We start from the raw sequence: 20275 nt of genomic DNA on the forward strand, positions 1-20275 counted from the left end.
ACTAGTTAGTATAAGGTTCCATCACCGACATAAGGAATCGGTCATTGACACTTATTAACTTATTGGCCTTGATACTTGTGTTTATTTATTAATGGCGATGGTGATGTCTCATGGCCTGTGTTTTCATCAAATATACAGTATATTGTTATCTCTAGTTGGGAAAAAGAACAGAGTGCAAAGTGTATTTTGTGATTTATATTTTTCTGTCCCCTTTCTTAATCAAATACGCCAAAGTGGAATTCATTTTTATTTTAACTTCATCACCGCAATTTTTTTTTTTTTTTTTTTTTTTTTTTTTTTTTTACAGAAATTTATATAACAACTCACATGAGAACTAATAAATCAGTTTAAATCGCAACCAAAATTCACATAGCAACCTACATAGAAATTATCAAAGCAATCACTAGAGCAACCCAAACCGTAAAAATAAAAAAATAAACAAAAAAAAGTTAACAAATAGTATATGAGATAATTCTCCTTATTTTTTTTTCTATTTTTACACTTCAAAGTATTTTTTTTTTTCAGTTTTACAAATCGCTAAAGACTTCTATTCTTTGAGCTCCTACGACTTTTGATAGTCTTAACCCAACCAGTAGAGCTTCGTACTCTGCCTCATTGTTAGAGGTAGGAAACTTAAACCACAAAGCTGTTTGGAGCTTCAAGCCTTCGGGTGATACCATCACTATCCCTACTCCCGATCCATTCTCGTTTAAAGCCCCATCCATATATATTTTTCACGTGGGGGTACATATTTTAGGTTCGTGAGCCGTTTATGTCTTTGTTGCATGAGAAAAGGACTTTTCAAAGAACTTTGAATTTTTTTTCAAGTTGTTGAGTAGGTGATACACACAATATCCATATGTTCTAGGGAAAATTTGTTGGCCTGCTTTGATTATACTTTCATGTCTATTAGATATAACACATTGTTCTTGTCTAACACCAAATATTGTTCTTAATTTTTCGAAGAACGATTCTCATGAGATGTCATTTTCTGAATCTTCCACTCAAAAAGCTAGTGAGAATATTTTACTTGCTGCATCTTGTGCACTAACTGTTAGTAATGTTCCCCCATATGTAGCTTTTATAAAAGTTTCATCCACTACAATTATAGGTCTATATTTATTCCATGCCTGCAGTGAAGTGTTTAGTGCCATGAAACAAAACAAGAAGTTATTATTTTCTTCAATATAGATGTGCACTACAGATCTTGAATTTATTTTTTGGAGCATATAGAAATAATTAGGCAGTAACTGATAAGACTCATTAGCTTTTCCTATAACAATGTTTAGAGTGTGCTCCCTACTCTTCTATGCCTTTATGTAATTGATTTGTTATCCAAATTTATCATTCATGTCAAATCTAATATCTACTGGTGTTGTTGTTGTTTTCATGTTTTAAAACTTATATTTAATACAATTCCCTATTATCTTTGCAAATGCTAGCCTTTGATCCCCAAATTTGATGCTTAGTGAGAAAGTGTGTTTCTCATTGTATGTCCTTACAATGAAATTCTCTGTTGCATCATTCTTTGGTGTTCTTAGTGATCACTTGCAATTTTTATCTAAACACTCAATTTGAAATTTCTTTGTGCAAATTTTTTTGATCTTGTATTGAAATTGTTGTTTTATTGCAAAGTAGCTGAGGACACTCTTCAATGTTTCTTTATCTTTGTACATCTGCCCTTTTTCGAGTTCTGGATGTTGTTTATCCATGATGACCAATACTTCTTCATCGTTGATTTCTTGTTGATCAATCTGTCTTAAAAGTTTATCCATTATTTTTGCGGTAACTATTTGTGCATAGTCAACAAAGTTGAATGCCTCATTATCTTCATTTTTGTTTTCTATTTGTTGATGTGTTGGTGTTTCCCTGGCTGAGTTTCATATTCAAGCATGTGAACCTCTTGCCCTGTGTCAACCTCAGGAAAAAATGATATTTGTGTTGGGAATTCCATATATATGCACAAAGGATATTTTTTATGTCCTTTTCTCTTAGTTTTAACTGCAAGGCCCACGCTTTTATCATCTATGATCTTTAATGCTGGATATCCAGATTGTACCTGAAATTGCATTTGTAGGATCGTTGTATTTTTGTTGCAGTTATGTTTTCACAACAGTTTGTCCACCAATTCAGTATATTTGTAGTTTGCGTGGATGCATATTCTAGTGTAGCTTCGAAAACAATGTATTGATTGTTCTCATCCCAATATCCATCGTTTTGAACTAGAACCAGTGTTGATTCTACTTTTCTGTAAATTAACACAACAAGATTTATGAAACTCCAATTAACTTATTTTTTTTTCATGTATAAAAATAATTAAATTACATAAATTAACCAATCAATCAACAATAAACATTCTTTATTTTTTGTAAAACATTAATTTTTTTATGAAAATAAAATTTATAATTACTAACATCCAATGAACAAAATCAATTTTGTTGCAAATAATTAACAATAAATCAACAATTTTTATGTTTATATGACCAAAATAAATTAAAGTTTCAAAATATATGAAACACAATTTTATATGTATTATAGGTGAATAAATATAAATGAATTACATAAATTAAACAAGCAATCAACAATTTTCTTATTCATAAAAAAATAAAATAAATAAACATTCCTTGTTATATATCTTTCTTTTATTTTTTCAAATCAAATTTAACAATCAATAGCAGTCAATCCTCAGTATATAATCCAATTAGTAATTATCAAAATTAATTTCAATGTATTATATAGTAATTCAATACATTGAAACTTTTTTTTTTGCAATTTGATTGGGAGTTCCGATCAATAATTTTTCAAGTCATTCTAGTATGAAATAATTTTAAGTTATATAGTATAGATCTTACCCCGTTCATTTCAAGTTTTGTGCTTCTGATATTTCATACTTATTTTTAATATAATTTTAGATTTAATAAGGAGCTCCGCTCAATAATTTTTCAGCTCTTTATTGTATGATTTGTAATATTGAAATTACAATTTTAGGTTATGTAGTATAGATCTTACCCAATTTATTTTGAGATTTGTGTTTCGGATGTATCATACCTGTTTTTAAGTATATTTTTTCTAAAGGATTTTGCTGATTGATGGATTTACGTTTTTTGATGATTTTTTTTTTCAACCTGGCTAATCCAATAGGAAAGTTTTTTTAGGATCATGCATTGTATCAAAAAGTTTGGTCCAAGATCAATGGCAGAGTAACGAAGGTGTTATTGATGATGACACTGCATATTTTATAATTAAAATATGTATTACCGTATAAAAGTTTAAATCTCTGTGTATTCGTATATTTGTTAATATTTTATTCTTTTTGTCCATACGTGAAAATATTATCTCAACTTAATGAACCCAACTTAGCTCACCCTTTATATGATTGTACTAAGTAGGTTGGGTTACCATAATTTTTTTTTATTAGAATATCTCTAACCCAACCAACTTAACCCATGTGTACCTTATTTGAAAGTATTATTATTATTATTTTATTTAAATTTATGAGTTGTGTGAAATTTTTTCTTCCTATGTTAGATAAAGCATAGTTCAAATTACTATTTTCTATTTTAAAAACATGTGATATATTGACCTTTTGAATTAAGTAATAGTTTAATATTTCTAATTGCATTTTATTTTTTCTCAAACTCGTACTAACATTTTATCATGTATTAAATATATTTTATTGTATCTTTTATCATTGTGTTTTAGATATATTATAAGTGAAGTTGTGGACTTGTGTAATTGCTAAAAATTGGAAAAATTACTCAAACCATTAAGTTACTATATAAGTTGTTGGGAAAGTTTATAGATAATCATATATTTATAATTATTGATTCTTATGAATTACTTAAAAGATTTCTAACAAGCTATATATATTTAATATAAAAAAAAAATTATTCTTCAATCATTTATAATACAGTAGAACCTCTATTTAAGAATACACTTGGGACCAAGTAAATTATATTCTAATTGGGAGGTTATAACTAAATAGAGTTACACTAAGAAAAAATAATTAAAAAACCAAAAAATATCAATGTAACAATAATAACAATAAATAATCATTAATACTATATCATAATAGAAATATTTTAGAGTAAATATAATTTCATACATGTATTATAATTTATAATAAAATTATTAATTTTACATAAATAAATTTATAAAATGCATGTACATATTTTATTAAGATGTAATTATTCTTATATAGAGGTATACTTTGTTAATATGGGACTTAGAAAATGTATAACTAATTACAATTTAGAGGTTATTCTTATTTATAACTGGCCCAAATCGGGACTTGATTTTTTTATAACAAATTAGAGGTTATTCTTGAATAGAGTATTCTTAAATAGAGGTTCTACTGTATAACCAAAAGTTCTTCAAAAATTCATCAAAACAAATAATTTACGAGTTTATGTTATCATCATGTTATGTTCATACCAATTTTAAATTTTGAAGTACACATTTTATTTAGTTTGGCATCTAGGGAAAATTTTTCAGTTTTTTTTTTAAATGATTTTTTTTTTTTTTTTTTTTTTTTAAAAAAAATGATCATGTATATTGTAGTTATGTAGGTTCAAATATTTGTTTACTTTATTTTTGATATTGTAAATTATCTTTTTTTTTTTTTTTTTTGAAAAAAATTTAAATAATCTTAAATAACTACAACATATACAATTATTAAAAAAATTAAAAAAAAATATCAAAACTCTTATAACATCAAAACAGATAATGAAATCTACATAAACACCCTTTTAGTGGATGTACTACAAATTTTTAAAGTTTGTTAAAAATTTAATAGTTTATTGTTATTTTGTTGAAACTTTGGTTATGAACATTAAGTTATTGAGATGTTTGATTAATATTAGTAAGGAAGAATTTATTTTAAGAAAAAAAATTATAGTGATGTTTAATTTATAATTATTAAATTATACGATGATATATGTAAACCATGCACACCACCCCGTTCATATAGTAGTGTGAGTGTGGTTTAGAAAATGACTTAATTAATCTTCTGCATAAGTAAACACTACTGTTATAGGAAGTAAAAATGATGAAACAGTATAGTTAGGTTGGATGAGGAAGAGAGGTTAGCAAAGTGGTACTGGTAGTCCTACTAAACACTAGTTAGCCTCCACTACCCTTCTGCCAAAACGCACGTTTGGTTTCCAGTCTTTCTGTCGAGTCATGGTGGCCGTGCAGTACTCAAAGGCGTCTCTGACACATAGAGTAGAAGGCTATGGCGAGTGAGCTAATACTAAACAATAATTCAACACTGCTGTGCTGGTAAAATAATAAAAAAAAAACAAATACAATAATATATACAAAAGAGAAAAAAGCAAATGAAATTATTCATAAAATGAAGAGACAAAAGGGGAAGTCACAAACTCATACTTCAGTATCCTTTACTTCCCATCTTTTCTTGGCTCTTCCCTTTATTCCTTGCTTTCTTTCTTTCTTTCTTTCTCTCTCTTTCTTTTGGTTCCATTATGGACTGCAGTGTTTCAGTGTCTTCAGAGTAATAGGTGTCCCCATTCCTCGTGGTTTGGTGGAACCCTTTTCTTTTCCTCATATATGTTTGTTCATTTAATTAATAAGTAGTATTTTGGATTTACTTTGGTTTCTTTTTCATTTTTATAATTGAATTGAACTTTTCACCATGTTGTTGCATGCATGGTAAGTGGTTTGGTTTGTGAACAGTAACAATGATATGAATAAAACACTGACAAGAGGTAGCTATGTTACTTCAATAAAATTTTCTTATGCTCCCTGTCCCAAAACTGGCCCTAACCCTGACCCTATCCCTGTGCAAAGCACACATATCAAAGAAGTATCTATTTCTCTCTCTCTCTCTCTCTCTCTCTCTCTCACACACACACATATTTCAGTCCAAAATGATGCAATCAAAGCTGGAAAAGGTGGGAAATGGAACGTAGAGATACAATTAAAATTAAATACTTGGGGTTATCAAAAAAAGGTCATACAGTATTACAGTGAGTGAGAATATACTTTGCTTATCCAAAGCTATGCTTGTTCAAGTTCGAAGGTTTGTTCTCATTAAAGGAAAAAAATGTTTTTAACTGAAAGGCCAATTAAGATAGAAGATGTTTAACAATTGAGTTCTCCTATTCAATAAATATTAGAAGATTACAACAGTTTCATGATATCGTTAATTAGGTTGCTAGTTAATCAATCACAACTCACAAGTGATCATCAGTTGAGTGCTAACTTAGGAGGCATAGTTGGGTTAACTTTGTTATACTGGAGTGAACTTCGTTCTTTGATAAGCAAAAGGGGATTGGGATTAGCAGCAGCACCTAATTACTTCAGCAGTAAAACATGAGCTTCTTGATATTCTCACTAAGTTTGGGTAATGGCATAGTCTTTGGAGAAGCAGCTCGAGAAAGTGAGGATATAGTAGTTTTGGAGTCCGATCGCTCCAGGTAAAGCCTGCCTCTGTAAGCAGCCAAGTGAGCATAATAAACTGGGGGAACCAAAGAAACTGGTTTAGTGCACCTTACATATGTATAACAAAGATTGTACACCAGTTTTTGTAGTTCATCGGAAGTGAATTGGCTTTCATCCCACAGAATATGATAATGTGTTGGTCGGCTTGTTCCTTTCATACCCCAATGGCTGCAAAGATAGAAATCAAATTCTCTTGGATGAGTGATCACTGTGTCCACCACAGTCCCTGGGGCAATATTTTCATCAAAAAATTGGTTCTGTACAATTGAAGGGTCTAGTTTGAAAGGAAACAATCTAGTGTGGTGCCTTTTCTGGACTACAGCAAAAGTTATGGGAGGTTTTGAATCAGGATATCTAGAAGAACAAGCTGCTTTAATGGCCTGCAGCTCCTCTTGAAGAACTTTGTAGAATTGGGTTTCACTTACTCCGTCTCTGAAGAAAATTATTCTCTTGGGGAGTTTGCCAACTGCCTGGTGGAAATCATCCAGCAATTCTCCTACCATGGCACCAAGATCCTCAATGATTTCTTGCCTGTGCTTTTGGGACCTCATTCTTGAAACATACTTGTTTGCTGCTGGCCAATTCATGCTGCCAACAACAGCAGCAACAGATGGGCTGACATCATCGAGTGGATGAGGATGAGTAACATCTGCACCCATGAAGATCACAGGCTCATCGGATTGAAGCAGTCGTGGGATCTGAGATGACAATGAATTGTATAGAGCAGTCGTGCAACCACCTATTTTGGCATTGATTTTAAGAGCCAAATTTGCCAAGAACTGTGAATTTGGCTTAGAGAGATTCTGGTACAAGCAACACTGACTTACAAACCCAACACTAGTCTCTGCTATTCGCTTCAAATCTGCATACCCTTTGTGTTTTCTTTCCATAACAAAGACTAGCAGTTGGAGATTGTTTGATGCAACTCTTTGAATTCTTTTGAGTTTAGATTCCAAAAGGGAAACATTATTCAGGACTTGTGTTGGTTCAAACTGGGGGCTAATGATTGTGTTTTTGTTAAGAAATATGCCCAACTGTTCACACCTCTGAGTCAGTTGGTTTATGAACGTTGGAATGCTTGATTTCTGTTCAGCGTTGCCGCCAAAACTTATCAACGCCCACCTTTCAATTTGAGTCCCTTCAAATACATGGTTGTCCAGAAGGTTCCATTGTCGATCACGGCGAGAGGGAACCAGGTCTCTAATGTGCCCTCCGTCACCAAATTTTAGTTTTGGAGGTTGAAGAAGTCTTCCATTTAATCTTGTCATTTCTCTGGAGATGTGGAGTTTGAATTCTCTTCCCTGGACGCCACTGCCAAAACACAAGAAATGAAAATATAACAAAGAAATATTGTTGGCAATTCAACACAATCTATTCTTTTCTTCCAGATTGAGGTTACCTTGTTGGCCCAACAGGGCCTTGCATGACACCATCAATAATAGCTTTTCTCTCTTTAGGCCGTTGGCAACCCATCTTAAGTATTCGTGCGGTCTGATCATCTGAGAGCTTTCCAAGAAATTTCTGGCCTTCACATACCATGCATAGCTCCATTGGAAGATAACATGGTTTGCTCCTACTAATCTGCAAGCATGGCAAATTCCTGTATTGTATGTCATAGTTATAGTGATCCTTGAAATAACTGATCAGCCTTAGATTCTTCCCATCCCTATCTGCAAACCACAGATTCTCAGTGGCTTCCTCAGTTAAGCCATAGACACGGTACCTCTGAACAGTTTCCCTATGGCAAACAAAGATTCTCATGTTCTTCAATGCTCTCTCCACTTCCTTCCTTTCGGGACCAATCAAACCCCTTGTCTTCCTTTGAGGAAGGTCTCGAAGAAACTCGAGGCGCTTCTGCAAGTACGAGATTACTCCAATGCTTTCATGGAAAGCAGTCACTGAGAAATCCACATTAAGAGCTAGTCCTTGTTGAGTTGGTCTAAGGCTCTGAAAGAACCCTCTCAACCCAACAACTCCTCCTCCAATTTCTTGAGTCCCTCCCATTGAGCTGGAATAGAGTGATCTCCCCACAGGTATGCACTTCTCAATGGAACCCTCCCTCAATACAACATCCAAGGCTTGGAGATAGTCCTGAGGAAGAGGAATCCAATCATCTCCTTCCTTGTTCAAGTAATTACTCAGCTCTTTCCCATCAAGCTTGGACACAAGTTTGATGTTTAACCGAAACACTTTAAGCTGTTGATGGTTCTCTTGAAATCCATTGAGTTCTCCATATGGAAGGCTTGGTTTGTTTGTGGGTATTGGAAGGCTTATAAAGAGTTCAAGTTTATCTTTTTGGAATTCAACTGGGCTGTAAAGATTCTTCCGACCATCATAGGCAGGAATAGCACCACATAGAACAGCAGAGTTGTCCTCTACCAGTTTCTTTTTGATCATTCTGGCTATTTCCTTGGAGGGATAAGGAGATATTTCAACATTGTAGTGGAAAATCCTTTGACAGGAATCAAATTGGACTAGAAAGTGGTTTGCCAAAAGGGATATAACTGACCCTTCTACACCACCAGAATCTGGTCTCCTTGCTGGTACCAGGGCTTGACCTGGTTTTCCACCTGTGAACGTATGCTTTTGAAACTTCCATACATCTTCTTGTTTGAGAGGCAAACTACTTTGCTTTTGGAGCCCCTCTGAGATGAACATATGAAGAGCAAAGTGAGTTACAACGATTCTACACCACTACTACTGCATATATTTAGAAACATTTAACTTTAAGCCTTAAACATCTTGGAATGAGTTTTACTCTCATTACAGAAAACTATATATTTAGAATATGAACCGATGGATAATTATAAGAGAGAGAGAGAGAGTGTGTGTGTGTACAAAAAGAATAAACAAAGAGAGAAATATATATATATATATATATATATATATATAAATATATGCTTTTTCTACGAATCATCTTATTCATAAAAGCTCAATGAAACGAACTACGTACCACCCCAAAAAAGAAAAGACTAACTAAAAACGAAATTTTATTTTTGTTGCATTCCCAAGAACAAGCAATTTAAAGGGTAGAAAGAAAGATAATAACTAAGAAAAAAAAACAAAACAAACAAAAAGGATGAAAGCTTTTCCAATTATTACCTGGTGAAATTGTGACATTGGAGACCTGGGTGTCCGAAGATGCAGCAAAAGGAGGATTGTCTTTCTGCTTGCATGGAGGTTTGTGGAGGCGGGTTTTTGATCTGAAGCCATGATGATGGTTCAAAGGGAGAGGTGGTGTTAAAGCCAGTTGCAAAGGTATCGGTATTGGAGGTGGTAGAGGAAGAAGAGCTTGGTAGTATCTATGAGTATTGTATTGGTTTTGGTTACAGATTCCAAACTGATTTGAGTACTGAAGTAGCTGTTGTTGATACTGGTACTGGTACTGGTACTGATGATACTGATATTGATACCGATACTGATACTCATGACTATTTTGAGGGCTGGTTCTTCTACCCTTTAAGCTTCTCGCTTTGTCTTTGTATTTCTTGTTACCATTAGAGTCCTCTGTCTCTTCCATGAAAGAGGAAGATAAGAAAAGGTCTTTCTTTAAAAAATAAAAAATAAATAATAAATAATAAATAAAAAAAAACAGAGAGAAGAATATTGTTTTTGGTTGCAGCTTGAAGGTATATCAGCAAAAAAACTATAGTTTTTTCAGAGAGAGGGAGAGAAGGTGTTTGGTTTTAGTTCCCAAGGTTCTTTGTGTCCAGCTCCTACTAAGGAAGGTCCGAATAAACATAGCTTTCAAAGGTGGGGAAAAAGTGAAGGGTCTGGGTTGCCTTAATAGAAATGGGAAAGCCACACCAGAGTGAAGGAAGAGTTTATTTGGAGTTTTGCAAACTATTGGGTTTGGTTTGGGTGTATGTGTGTGTGTAAATAAATATGATTATGGGAGAGTATATAATTTTTAGAGGATTTTGTTTATGTTTAGGGTATTTCAAATGACCTTTTATGAATACACATTGACAATCTGTCAAACACAAAGGGAAATGTCCTTACATTTTTATTTTGTTATTTATTATTTTTTTAATCTGCTAGTGAATATGGTTGGAACTTCAAACTTGGAAGTCAAAGCAGGAGGGAAATACTCTTTTTAGTTTTATTTAAATGAGAAATAAACTAAAAAAGCTTATTTAATTCTGACAGTGATTGCCTACTTCTTTCAGACTTTACATCAATTCATCCCCTTGCTTATTAATTACATGTGACAATGCAAACGACACAGTAACTTTTAATATTATTTCATTCTTCTGGGACCATTTGCTTGCAGACCTGGTGTTCTAAAATGTGGGCTAGGGTAAAAAAGGAAGAAGCATAGTGTCATTAATTAAGGGAAAAACAAAAGTCATTATCCATTCTCTTTCTTTATGCATTCTTTTTTCGGGACAATTTAGCAGACCTGATTATTAAAGTAAAAGATGTCTTGTGTCAAAAGACAAAAATTAAGGGGTAATTGAAGGGATTCCTATTTATTATGCATTCTTTTGAGACCATTTATGATTTGTCATACCAAATGTTCAGTGTCAAAATGTAAGGGAGAAACAATTAACAAAGTCACCACTGTGTTTTTCTGCTGGAAATTAACTCATTATTAGAGATATATTTGAGTTATAACAATAGAGTTAGTAATTGTAAATGTATTGAACTTGTCAACTCATACCATTTATAGACTAATGAAAACTCATAGTAATAGCAGTTCTTCTCCAACCCCTTTACTTTGTTACTCTCTTTAACTTAAGGCAAACTCTAAGTGATAACTTTTTTCACTAAGAAAACAAAGTTCATTGCATGTCAACACAACTCTGCTGAAACGAGAACAAGAACTGAAGCTTCAACTTACTAAGCTTTCTTTATTTATAACTCAAGGATTTCACTGGAACTTATATTAATTTTCTCATGCTTACTCATTTATTGACTATTTTAAGGGATCCTTAGGAAGTTGTTAAATACTAAAACCAATATAATTGTAGGGAAAATGCAGGATCAGAATCTTATCGACCTTAAAAATAACTCATATAGCTTAAACTTTAAAGTGGTACTTTAAATATGAAGATATGATCTTGATCATCACTCTCAGGCTCAACTGTGCCAAAAAAAGAGCATCTCTGTTTCTTTGAAATAAGGCAAGCAAGGAAGGCAAGTGTTGACTTAGGAATTGAGATGATCAACCACAATCAACTTCTACTGAAAAAACAAAAACATGTACTAAATCTTGTCTCAACCGTATTTATCTCATCACTTTCACTCAAGCCACCCTCTACTTTATAGCCTACTTTTTGCCTCATCCTTCCTCAACATGATTAGTGGTAGTAAGAAAAGAATGGGTCATTCATGCACTTGGGGGAAGGTGGTTTTTTTCTATTTTTTAATTATAACTAATTTTTGTTCTTGTTTTTATTTATTTATTTTTAATTTTTATTTTAAGGGATAAGTACATTGTTGGAATGGGTGATTGGACAATATGATTAGCGTGGAGCCTCAAGATATTCAACTCACCCTTTTTGTTTTAGGATTTGGACCACATCATATCCACTAATTTTATTATCACAACATACATTACTTTATTTATGAACTCTTCCAAGATATTGACACGTCAGAGTCTGACTTCCCATAGGTTGACATGTGCCCCAATAAGACCGGCTCAAACAAATTGAGTGTACAATTACCTGATAAGGGAAAAAGATAAAATAAGTTACCCACATAACAAAATCAGAAATGAGTCGTTATTACTTATTAACAAGCTGCCTCGCTGAATTAAGCACTTGAGCTAGCTCAAACTCAAGTAATCGTGTGTGTGCGTATTTTAAAGGTCCCTAGTAAAACATGGTTATAATATATAAACGCTTAAATAATAAAAAAAAAAAAACCGCCTCGCTGAATTGGGTGTTAAAAATCCTTATACTTCAATCACCAGCTAATCCTACAAAAGTAGCTATGATGTCTCCCTTATCTTTCTATTTTTTTTTTTCTGAAGAGAAGTGGAGGGGCTACTAGGTGGGGTTCCTCTCTCTGTGCGTAACTATGAGAATTCCAATCTCTACAAATGTTTGCCAAGGCCCTCTACCTAAGATTGGATGCGTCACATTACTCATTTAAAACTTCTAAAGAGTCATTCCGATTCAAATCCATGACCTCCAATTTCAAAAACTGCTTGGGAGTAAATACTCTTTATTAGACCACTCACTTGGTGGTTAGGTCTCCCTAGTCCATTATCATTGTTTTGCTTTCAAACCTACTTTACTATCCTCATTATGCCTAGCGAAAAGACAACATGTGCTTCAGTTCATTTTATCACAAGAAAAAAATAAACTTTTTTCAACCAAAAATAGTTCTAAAACATTCCACAAGATAAATATTTTAATATCCTTGTAGTAGCAGTAGTAATGGAATAAGGTTGTCTATGTAGTTTCTAAATGTTCTTATTCTTATTTTTTATTACATTTTTTTTTTTATCTCTTGCATTATTTTGAAGGACAACCATGGAATATATTCCTATACCATTTTTGTGATAATGAGAGAAGACAAGGAAGAGAACAAATACATGGGGAAATATGAGTTCAATTAGAATAAAACAACAGCAAAAGCTGAATTTCATTGCTACTACAGTGAAAATGAAACCTTCACATGAGTGAGGAATCTTGCTACTTACAATATTTAGCAGTACCAAACTATTGAACTGCTCTTCTCTATCTTTTCCTTTTTTTTTTTTGGATCTAAGTTCCTCTTATCTCATGACTTAATCTAGGCATAAAATGAGTATAACTAATACTTTTTACTTCATAAAGTCTAATAAAATAATCAGTTTCCGAAGTGAATTTCAACTTTGTCATTGCTTTGAGATAATACCGAATATACTAATGTATAGATACACTTTTATTTTGTTGTATAACTTTTGCAGAGTTGAATATCGAGACAATGGGGTTTTGATCACCATTCACCTTCAATCACTGCTTTGATGTGTGGTTTTGTCATTCAACAACATATATCATTTTGATTTGAAAAGAACCAAGAAAAATTGCAAAAATAATAATAAAGTTATTTTGTCTTGACCAGCAAATGGAAACGCCAATTGAAGTGTTTCTCATCTATACCAATCATTAATAGGTGGATTGTGAATAAGTAGTGGGCAGCATGAACACATATTTGATGGTGTTTATTTATAATGCCATTTAGTTAATAGCATGAACATTATATAATGGTGTTTATTTATATTTTTCCATTAATATTTGAATTTTATGGTAAGAGTAAATCACCAAGTTCCCAATAAGCAGAAAATTAATTACCCGACCAAAATTATCTTCTGTTTTGGTCAAGATAAGGTAAAGTTGTGAGTCATGAAAAGAATCAAGACATTGAATGTTGGCGTGATGAATGCTAAGAAACAATGTAAAACATAGGAATCAAATTTACTAGTTTTGAAAGAAAAATAGTCTTTTTGTATAATTCCTCAGAAACCAAAGTGAATATTCGAATTTGACTGATCTACATCCTAGAATTCTAACTTAGAAAAAAAAAAAAAAAAAAGGAAGCACATGGCCACAAACATGATTTGAGCAATTGTTAAAGGATAAACTCACAAAAAGGGGGAAGATTTAGCTTAATTTAAAGTTGGTAACTTTTCTTAATTCTTTGTCATACTTATTGTGAAATGAAGACTATCCAAAAAAAGGAAGATCTTCAAAATGATCATCCAGATTTTATAAGACCAAGTATCTTGACTATGTTAGCAAGATATGTTAATGATGTTTGAGACCAAACAAGAAAACATTAATGATGATTTAGCCTGTAAAAGAACAAACACTTTTGAATACTATTCTCATGCTTACATATTTCAGCACCTAATAGCATCTTGCATAGATTCAGAAGATGTACTTTAGATTTTGCTTAACTTCAACAGAGATTACAAAACTTTTAATCAGAATAACAAAAGGAATGAATGCTACTATGTTAGTCTGAGCATCATATTGAGAAAACAGAGAAAAAGTATTTTATTTCTATATTGAGAAGAATACATTTTTGTGTGTAACAATGAAAGAACTGAGACCTATATATACAAGACTTAGACAAGAGTCGGTTAGAGCAGTAAGCAAAGAAAAACTAAACTTACAGAACTAACTAACTAATTTAACTAAAACTAACAATAGGCCTAAAGCTTCGGACAAGAGACTAACAACAATATTGAGAAAACAGGAAAAAAAAACAATACAAGAAGAAGGGATATTTTAATAATTTTAATACTCCCTCCTCAAGATGGAGCGTATATATCAAAAACGGACATCTTGGAGATAAGAGAGTTCAAAATAGGTGAAGTGAGAGGTTTGGTGAAAGCATCAGCCAGTTGATGTTTGCTGGATATTGGAATGAGCTGGATAGTAGAATTGTCTTGTCCCTGATGAAGTGGCAGTCGAGTTCTATGTGTTTAGTTCTCTCATGGAAGGTGGGATTGTTTGCAATGTGGATAGCCAAGCTGTTGTCACAATAAATGAAAGCAGGGTGAGGTTGAGGAATGTGGAAATCATGTAGAAGATATTGCAACCAAGTTACTTCACTAGTGGTGGCAGCCAGGGCGCGGTATTCAGCTTCGGCTGAACTCTTGGAGATAGTGGGTTGCTTCTTTGTACGCCATGATATGAGACAATCTCCTAGGAAGATGCAAAATCCTGTGGTAGAACGCCTTGTAATTGGACAAGAGGCCCAGTCCGAGTCTGAAAAACTGCGGAGGTGAAGTGTAGATGTCTTAGAGTAGAGAAGTCCTTGTCCAGGGCTTCCTTTAAGATATCTAAGAAGATGGTGCACAGCTTGCAGGTGTGTTGTTCGTGGATTCGCCATGAATTGACTAAGGGAGTTTACGGCAAATGTAATGTCCGGCCTAGATAAGGTCAAGTACAATAGCTTCCCAACAAGTTGGCGATAATAAGAGGGGTTGTCTAAGATTTCTCCATTTTCATTGTCTAATTTCAGTTTAGGATCCATTGGGGTCTTGCTAGGTTTGCTGCTCATCAGGCCCGGCCCTGGGCATAGGCGGGCTAGGCCTGTGCCTAGGGCCCACCTATCCCAGGGGCCCAAAAAAAATATTTACCTTTTAAAATTATACTATTTTTTTTTACTGATTTTGAAAAATACCATATTTTTTTTTTTCTAAATAAGGGCCCAAAATAATTTTTTTTTCTATGGCCCACTAAAAGTCAGGGCCGGCCCTGCTGCTCATATAACCTGAATTTTCAAGTAATTGAAGTGTGTACTTTCTTTGAGAGAGAAAGAGACCATCTTGTGCATAAGCAACTTCAAAATCGAGAAAGTACTTCTGTTTTCCAAGTGCTTTCAGCTTGAATTTCTGGTGTAAAGAACTTTGTAAATCGTGGAGAATATTGATGTTTGGTCCAGTAATTACAATGTCATCCACGTATACAAGGAGGGCAATGAAAGTGTCCTCAGTTCCTCTAGTGAAGAGCGTATAATCTGCTTGTGATTGCTTGAATCCCTCTTGCATTAGAGCATCCGATAACTTCTTATACCATTGCCTAGATGATTGCTTGAGCCCGTATATCGACTTATGCAGCTTGCACACCAAGTTACTTTCTGTATTAAGATTAGAAGGGAGAGTTAGACCTTGTGGTAAACACATGTAGACCTCTTCATTGAGGTCTCCATTGAGAAAGGCGTTATTAACGTCTAGTTGAAGAATATGCCTGTTCTTGATAGTAGAAATGGCTAAAAGTAATTTAAGAGTAACCATTTTAGCAACGGGAGAGAAAGTGTCAAAGAAATCTACTCCTTCTTGTTGCGTATACCCTTGTGCAACAAGTCTAGCTTTCAACCGTTCAACACTACCGTCGCTATTATATTTAATCTTATGAACCCATCGACATCCTATAGCTCTTTTATTTGCTGGTAATGGAACGATGGTCCAAGCTTTGTTATCTGTAAGAGCCTTAAGTTCACATTGCATTGCATTTAGCCAACCAACAATTTGAATGGCCTCAAAGTATGACTTCGGTTCTTTGACAGAAGAAACTGCAAGAATAAATGCCTTGTATGTGTCAGATAAATTTGAGTAAGATATGAATTTATCAATAGGGTGTGGAGTTGAAGAGGAGTCATGTATGAGTGAATAGCACTCAAAGTCCCTTAAATGAGATGGAGGTCTAGTTTGCCTTTGAGATCTTCTTGGAATTTCCTGGGAGTTATTTCCTGCTGCTGCACTATTTCTTGCTGCTGCATTATTTCTTGCTGCAACATCACTTTCAGCTGCTGTATTTTGGGTAGCTCCTGCATTATTTTGAGCAGCAGTGGCATCCATTTCTGTAGGTAAGGGAGTAGGAACTGCTTGCTCCTCTAAAACATCTTCAGTCCTCTCAAACTCACGAGAAGCTACTTCATTCTGTCTAGTATGATCTGTGGGATACTCACAAATGGGAATGTCATCAATCATAGAATGAGGTAAAACAGTTTGAGTAAAAGGGTCAAGATTATTATCAGCTGTATTAAGTTTTTGAAAAGAAAAAATATTCTCATGAAACACAACATTTCTTGAAACAAAAATTTGATTAGTATTTAAATCATAAAGCTTGTACCCTTTGACACCTTGGGGATATCCCATAAAAACACAAGTTCGGGCTCTAGGTGAGAATTTTGTCCTATGAGCCATCAAGGTGGATGCAAAAGCGAGACAACCGAAAGTCCTAAGGTGATGATAATCAGGTTGTTTCCCAAAGAGGAGTTCATAAGGAGTTTTGTTCCCTAAGAGAGGAGTTGGTGTCCTATTTATTAAATAGGCTGAAGTAAGAACACATTCTGACCAAAATTTAATTGGCATTTTAGCTTGAAAAAATAAGGCTCGGGCAACATTCAATAAATGCTGGTGTTTTCTTTCCGCTATTGCATTTTGTTCGGGTGTTTCGACGCATGTGAAATCATGCAAGATCCCATGTTTAGAGAATAGGTCTTTGAAAACAACTCCGGGGCATTATCAGATCTGAAAGTTTTAAAAACAACATTAAACTGAGTTTGAACATATGACAAAAATTGAGGAATAATAAAGGATACATCAGATTTATGTTGCATTAAGTAAACCCATCTAGATTTATCATCAACCAATGTAAGAAAGTATTTAAAATTGGTGTGTGAAGTAACATGATATGGTCCCCAAATATCACAATGGATTAGATCAAAAATTTTGGCAGCAAATTTGACTTTATTATTATTGAAAAGGGAGTTTCTTTTGTTTAGCAATAGGACATATGTAACAAGGCTCTCTTTTATGTAATTCAGAAACATTACAATCTAAGACATTTCTAAGTAAATCTAATCGTTTAAGAGATAAATGGCCAAGTCTAGAGTGCCATGTTTCTGCAAAAACCGAGAGGATTTGAGGGTCTTCAGGTGCATTTTCAAGGACATATAGATCATTGATTGCACTCCCTCTTCCAATCATTTTCTTGCTGGAACTGTCCTGCATAATAAAACTATTAGATGTGAACTTTGCACAGATAGGATTGTTCTTGGTAAGAAAACTGACCGAGATTATGTTGTACTTAAAGGTAGGAGCAAACAGTACATTTTCAAGAATTATATTATTGCCAAGATTGACATTTCCACTTTGATCAACCATTAGAAAATTGTTGTTAGGGAGAATGAGTTTAGTAGAGGGAATCTTACATATACATTGGAAAAGCTTGATATTAGAGCAAATATGTCTTGTTGCTCCCGTATCAATAATCCAAGAATTGTTTAAAGGAGGCAAAGAATTATGAGATAAGATAATACCTGTATTTCCAGAGGAAGTACCAGGTTCATTGTTATTGTTACCAGTTTGTTGAGAGGCTAGTAAATTCAATAACTGCTGGTATTGAACCCTAGAGAGTTGCGGAAGCATAGCATGAGTTTCTGAGTTGCTGATTTCTTCATCTTTTCTTGTTTGTATCTGGTTTGCACTTGCTTCTTTGGGCTTATTTTGCTTGTTGAAACCGGGGGGATAGCCATGAATCTTGTAGCATTTCTCAATTGTGTGTCCTAGCATGTTGCAATGGGTGCAAAAGGGGCGATTTCTTTTGGGAGGATGTGACCGAGATGCTTGATTATCATCCTTTTGATTTCCCTTTTTGTCATTTTGAAAAGCAAAAGCCATAGCATGATTAGAATTATTTGAGTTAGGGGCAGCATTGGTACCTCTTTGGTGTTCTTCTTGAGTGACAAGATGAAACACTCTATTGACTTCGGGAAGAGGATCCATTAGCAAGATGCTCCCTCGAACTTGAGAATAGGAATCTGAAAGTCCCATAAGGAAAGACATAATATACTCCATGTGATAGTGATCTTGAAGCTTCTTGACTCCACCACATGTGTATCCATTACAAGTGCATGATGGCTTGTAATTTGTTAGCTCTTCCCATGTAGTTTTAAGCCTTGTAAAATACATGCTAATGACCTGATTTTCTTGCTTAAGATTCATAAGATCCTTCCTTAGATTGAATATATGTGGGCCATTTTTCTGGTGAAAACGAACTTTTAAATCATTCCATATGGCAGAAGCACACTCATCATAGAGAATGCTTGAGGAAATTTCCTTTGATACAGAGTTTAGAATCCATGAAATAACAATGTTATTGTTTCTATACCAAGCATTGTAGAGATTTTGATCAGAAATAGAGGGTTTAGGAATTGAAACGTCAAGAAATTCGATCTTGTTTTTTACGGATATCGCGAGTTGCATAGCTCGGCACCAGGAGACATAATTGTCTTGCCCTGTGAGTGGTTGAGACACCAAGGAATTTCCTAGATTATCGCCATGGTGAAGGTAGTATGGGCTAGCTGGATCTTCAAGCGGATTCTTGACTGGAGCTGCTTAAAGAACACGATCATACTGTCCAGGATTACCAACATCTGTAATGGTGGTTTGGTCTTCGGTTTGATCCCCATCTGTAGCCATCGCAAGAAGACAGAGAACAGGAGGAACAACAGAGAAAAGAAATCGAAGAGGAGAGATGAAGACACAGCTTCGCCGGAGAAGAAAAACACAGCTTGTTGGAAGGAAACGGATCGGACGGGAAAGCTTAGGTTTCCCGCTCTGATACCATATTGAGAAAACAGAGAAAAAGTATTTTATTTCTATATTGAGAAGAATACATTTTTGTGTGTAACAATGAAAGAACTGAGACCTATATATACAAGACTTAGACAAGAGTCGGTTAGAGCAGTAAGCAAAGAAAAACTAAACTTACAGAACTAACTAACTAATTTAACTAAAACTAACAATAGGCCTAAAGCTTCGGACAAGAGACTAACAACAATATTGAGAAAACAGGAAAAAAAAACAATACAAGAAAAAGGGATATTTTAATAATTTTAATACATCAACATTAATGAAATTTTTGGCACAAAGTTTTAACATTTTCACAATTTCTAAAAAACAAACAATTCATACTGATGCCTTGTGTTTCTAATATCCAAAAGCTATATAGTCTATGACATCTATCAATCTATTTAGGGTAAATATAATTTTGAACCCTGTATTTTGAAAACATTACCAATCAAGACACTATTTTTCAAAATTATACAAAATAATACCCTGAGCTCAATTTTGTACTATTTTGAAAATACTAAGTTTCATTTACCATTTTAACAAATAAAATATCTGATTAATAATTTTTGTAATATAGAGGATCTAAAATAGTATTTATTCATCTAGCATTTACTTTTAATATAAATGGAGAGCACACTGTAGTTTCATAAAACAAGGTTTCGGTTTTTGTTTTGGCAAGGAACATTGTTTCTGTTAAAGAATAGACTTCAACCACATCAAAAGTACAAG

General features: G+C 33.7%; 1 protein-coding gene across 1 annotated transcript; it reads right to left on the reverse strand.

The window, feature by feature from the left end:
* Window positions 1-6099: 6099 nt before the first annotated feature.
* On the reverse strand, window positions 6100-10407 carry LOC115700493 (protein argonaute 7-like). The gene is made up of 3 exons (XM_030628036.2): window positions 9565-10407; window positions 7862-9107; window positions 6100-7773 (listed from the first exon to the last, which is right to left on the reverse strand). Exons 1-3 carry the CDS (start codon window positions 9980-9982, stop codon window positions 6321-6323), a joined length of 3117 nt encoding a protein of 1038 aa, XP_030483896.2. The 5' UTR covers window positions 9983-10407; the 3' UTR covers window positions 6100-6320.
* Between the last annotated feature and the right edge of the window lie 9868 nt (window positions 10408-20275).

The sequence above is a fragment of the Cannabis sativa genome, chromosome 8 (genome assembly GCF_029168945.1).
Source record: "Cannabis sativa cultivar Pink pepper isolate KNU-18-1 chromosome 8, ASM2916894v1, whole genome shotgun sequence".
Lineage (NCBI taxonomy): Eukaryota > Viridiplantae > Streptophyta > Magnoliopsida > Rosales > Cannabaceae > Cannabis > Cannabis sativa.

Coding starts and splice junctions, on each gene's coding strand:
- LOC115700493 (XM_030628036.2), bottom strand. CDS start 9,982: ATGGAAGAGACAGAGGACTCTAATGGTAACAAGAAATACAAAGACAAA. Junction 9,108..9,564: donor CAATGTCACAATTTCACCAG/GTAATAATTGGA, acceptor TGTTCATCTCAG/AGGGGCTCCAAAAGCAAAGT. Junction 7,774..7,861: donor GGCCCTGTTGGGCCAACAAG/GTAACCTCAATC, acceptor GTGTTTTGGCAG/TGGCGTCCAGGGAAGAGAAT.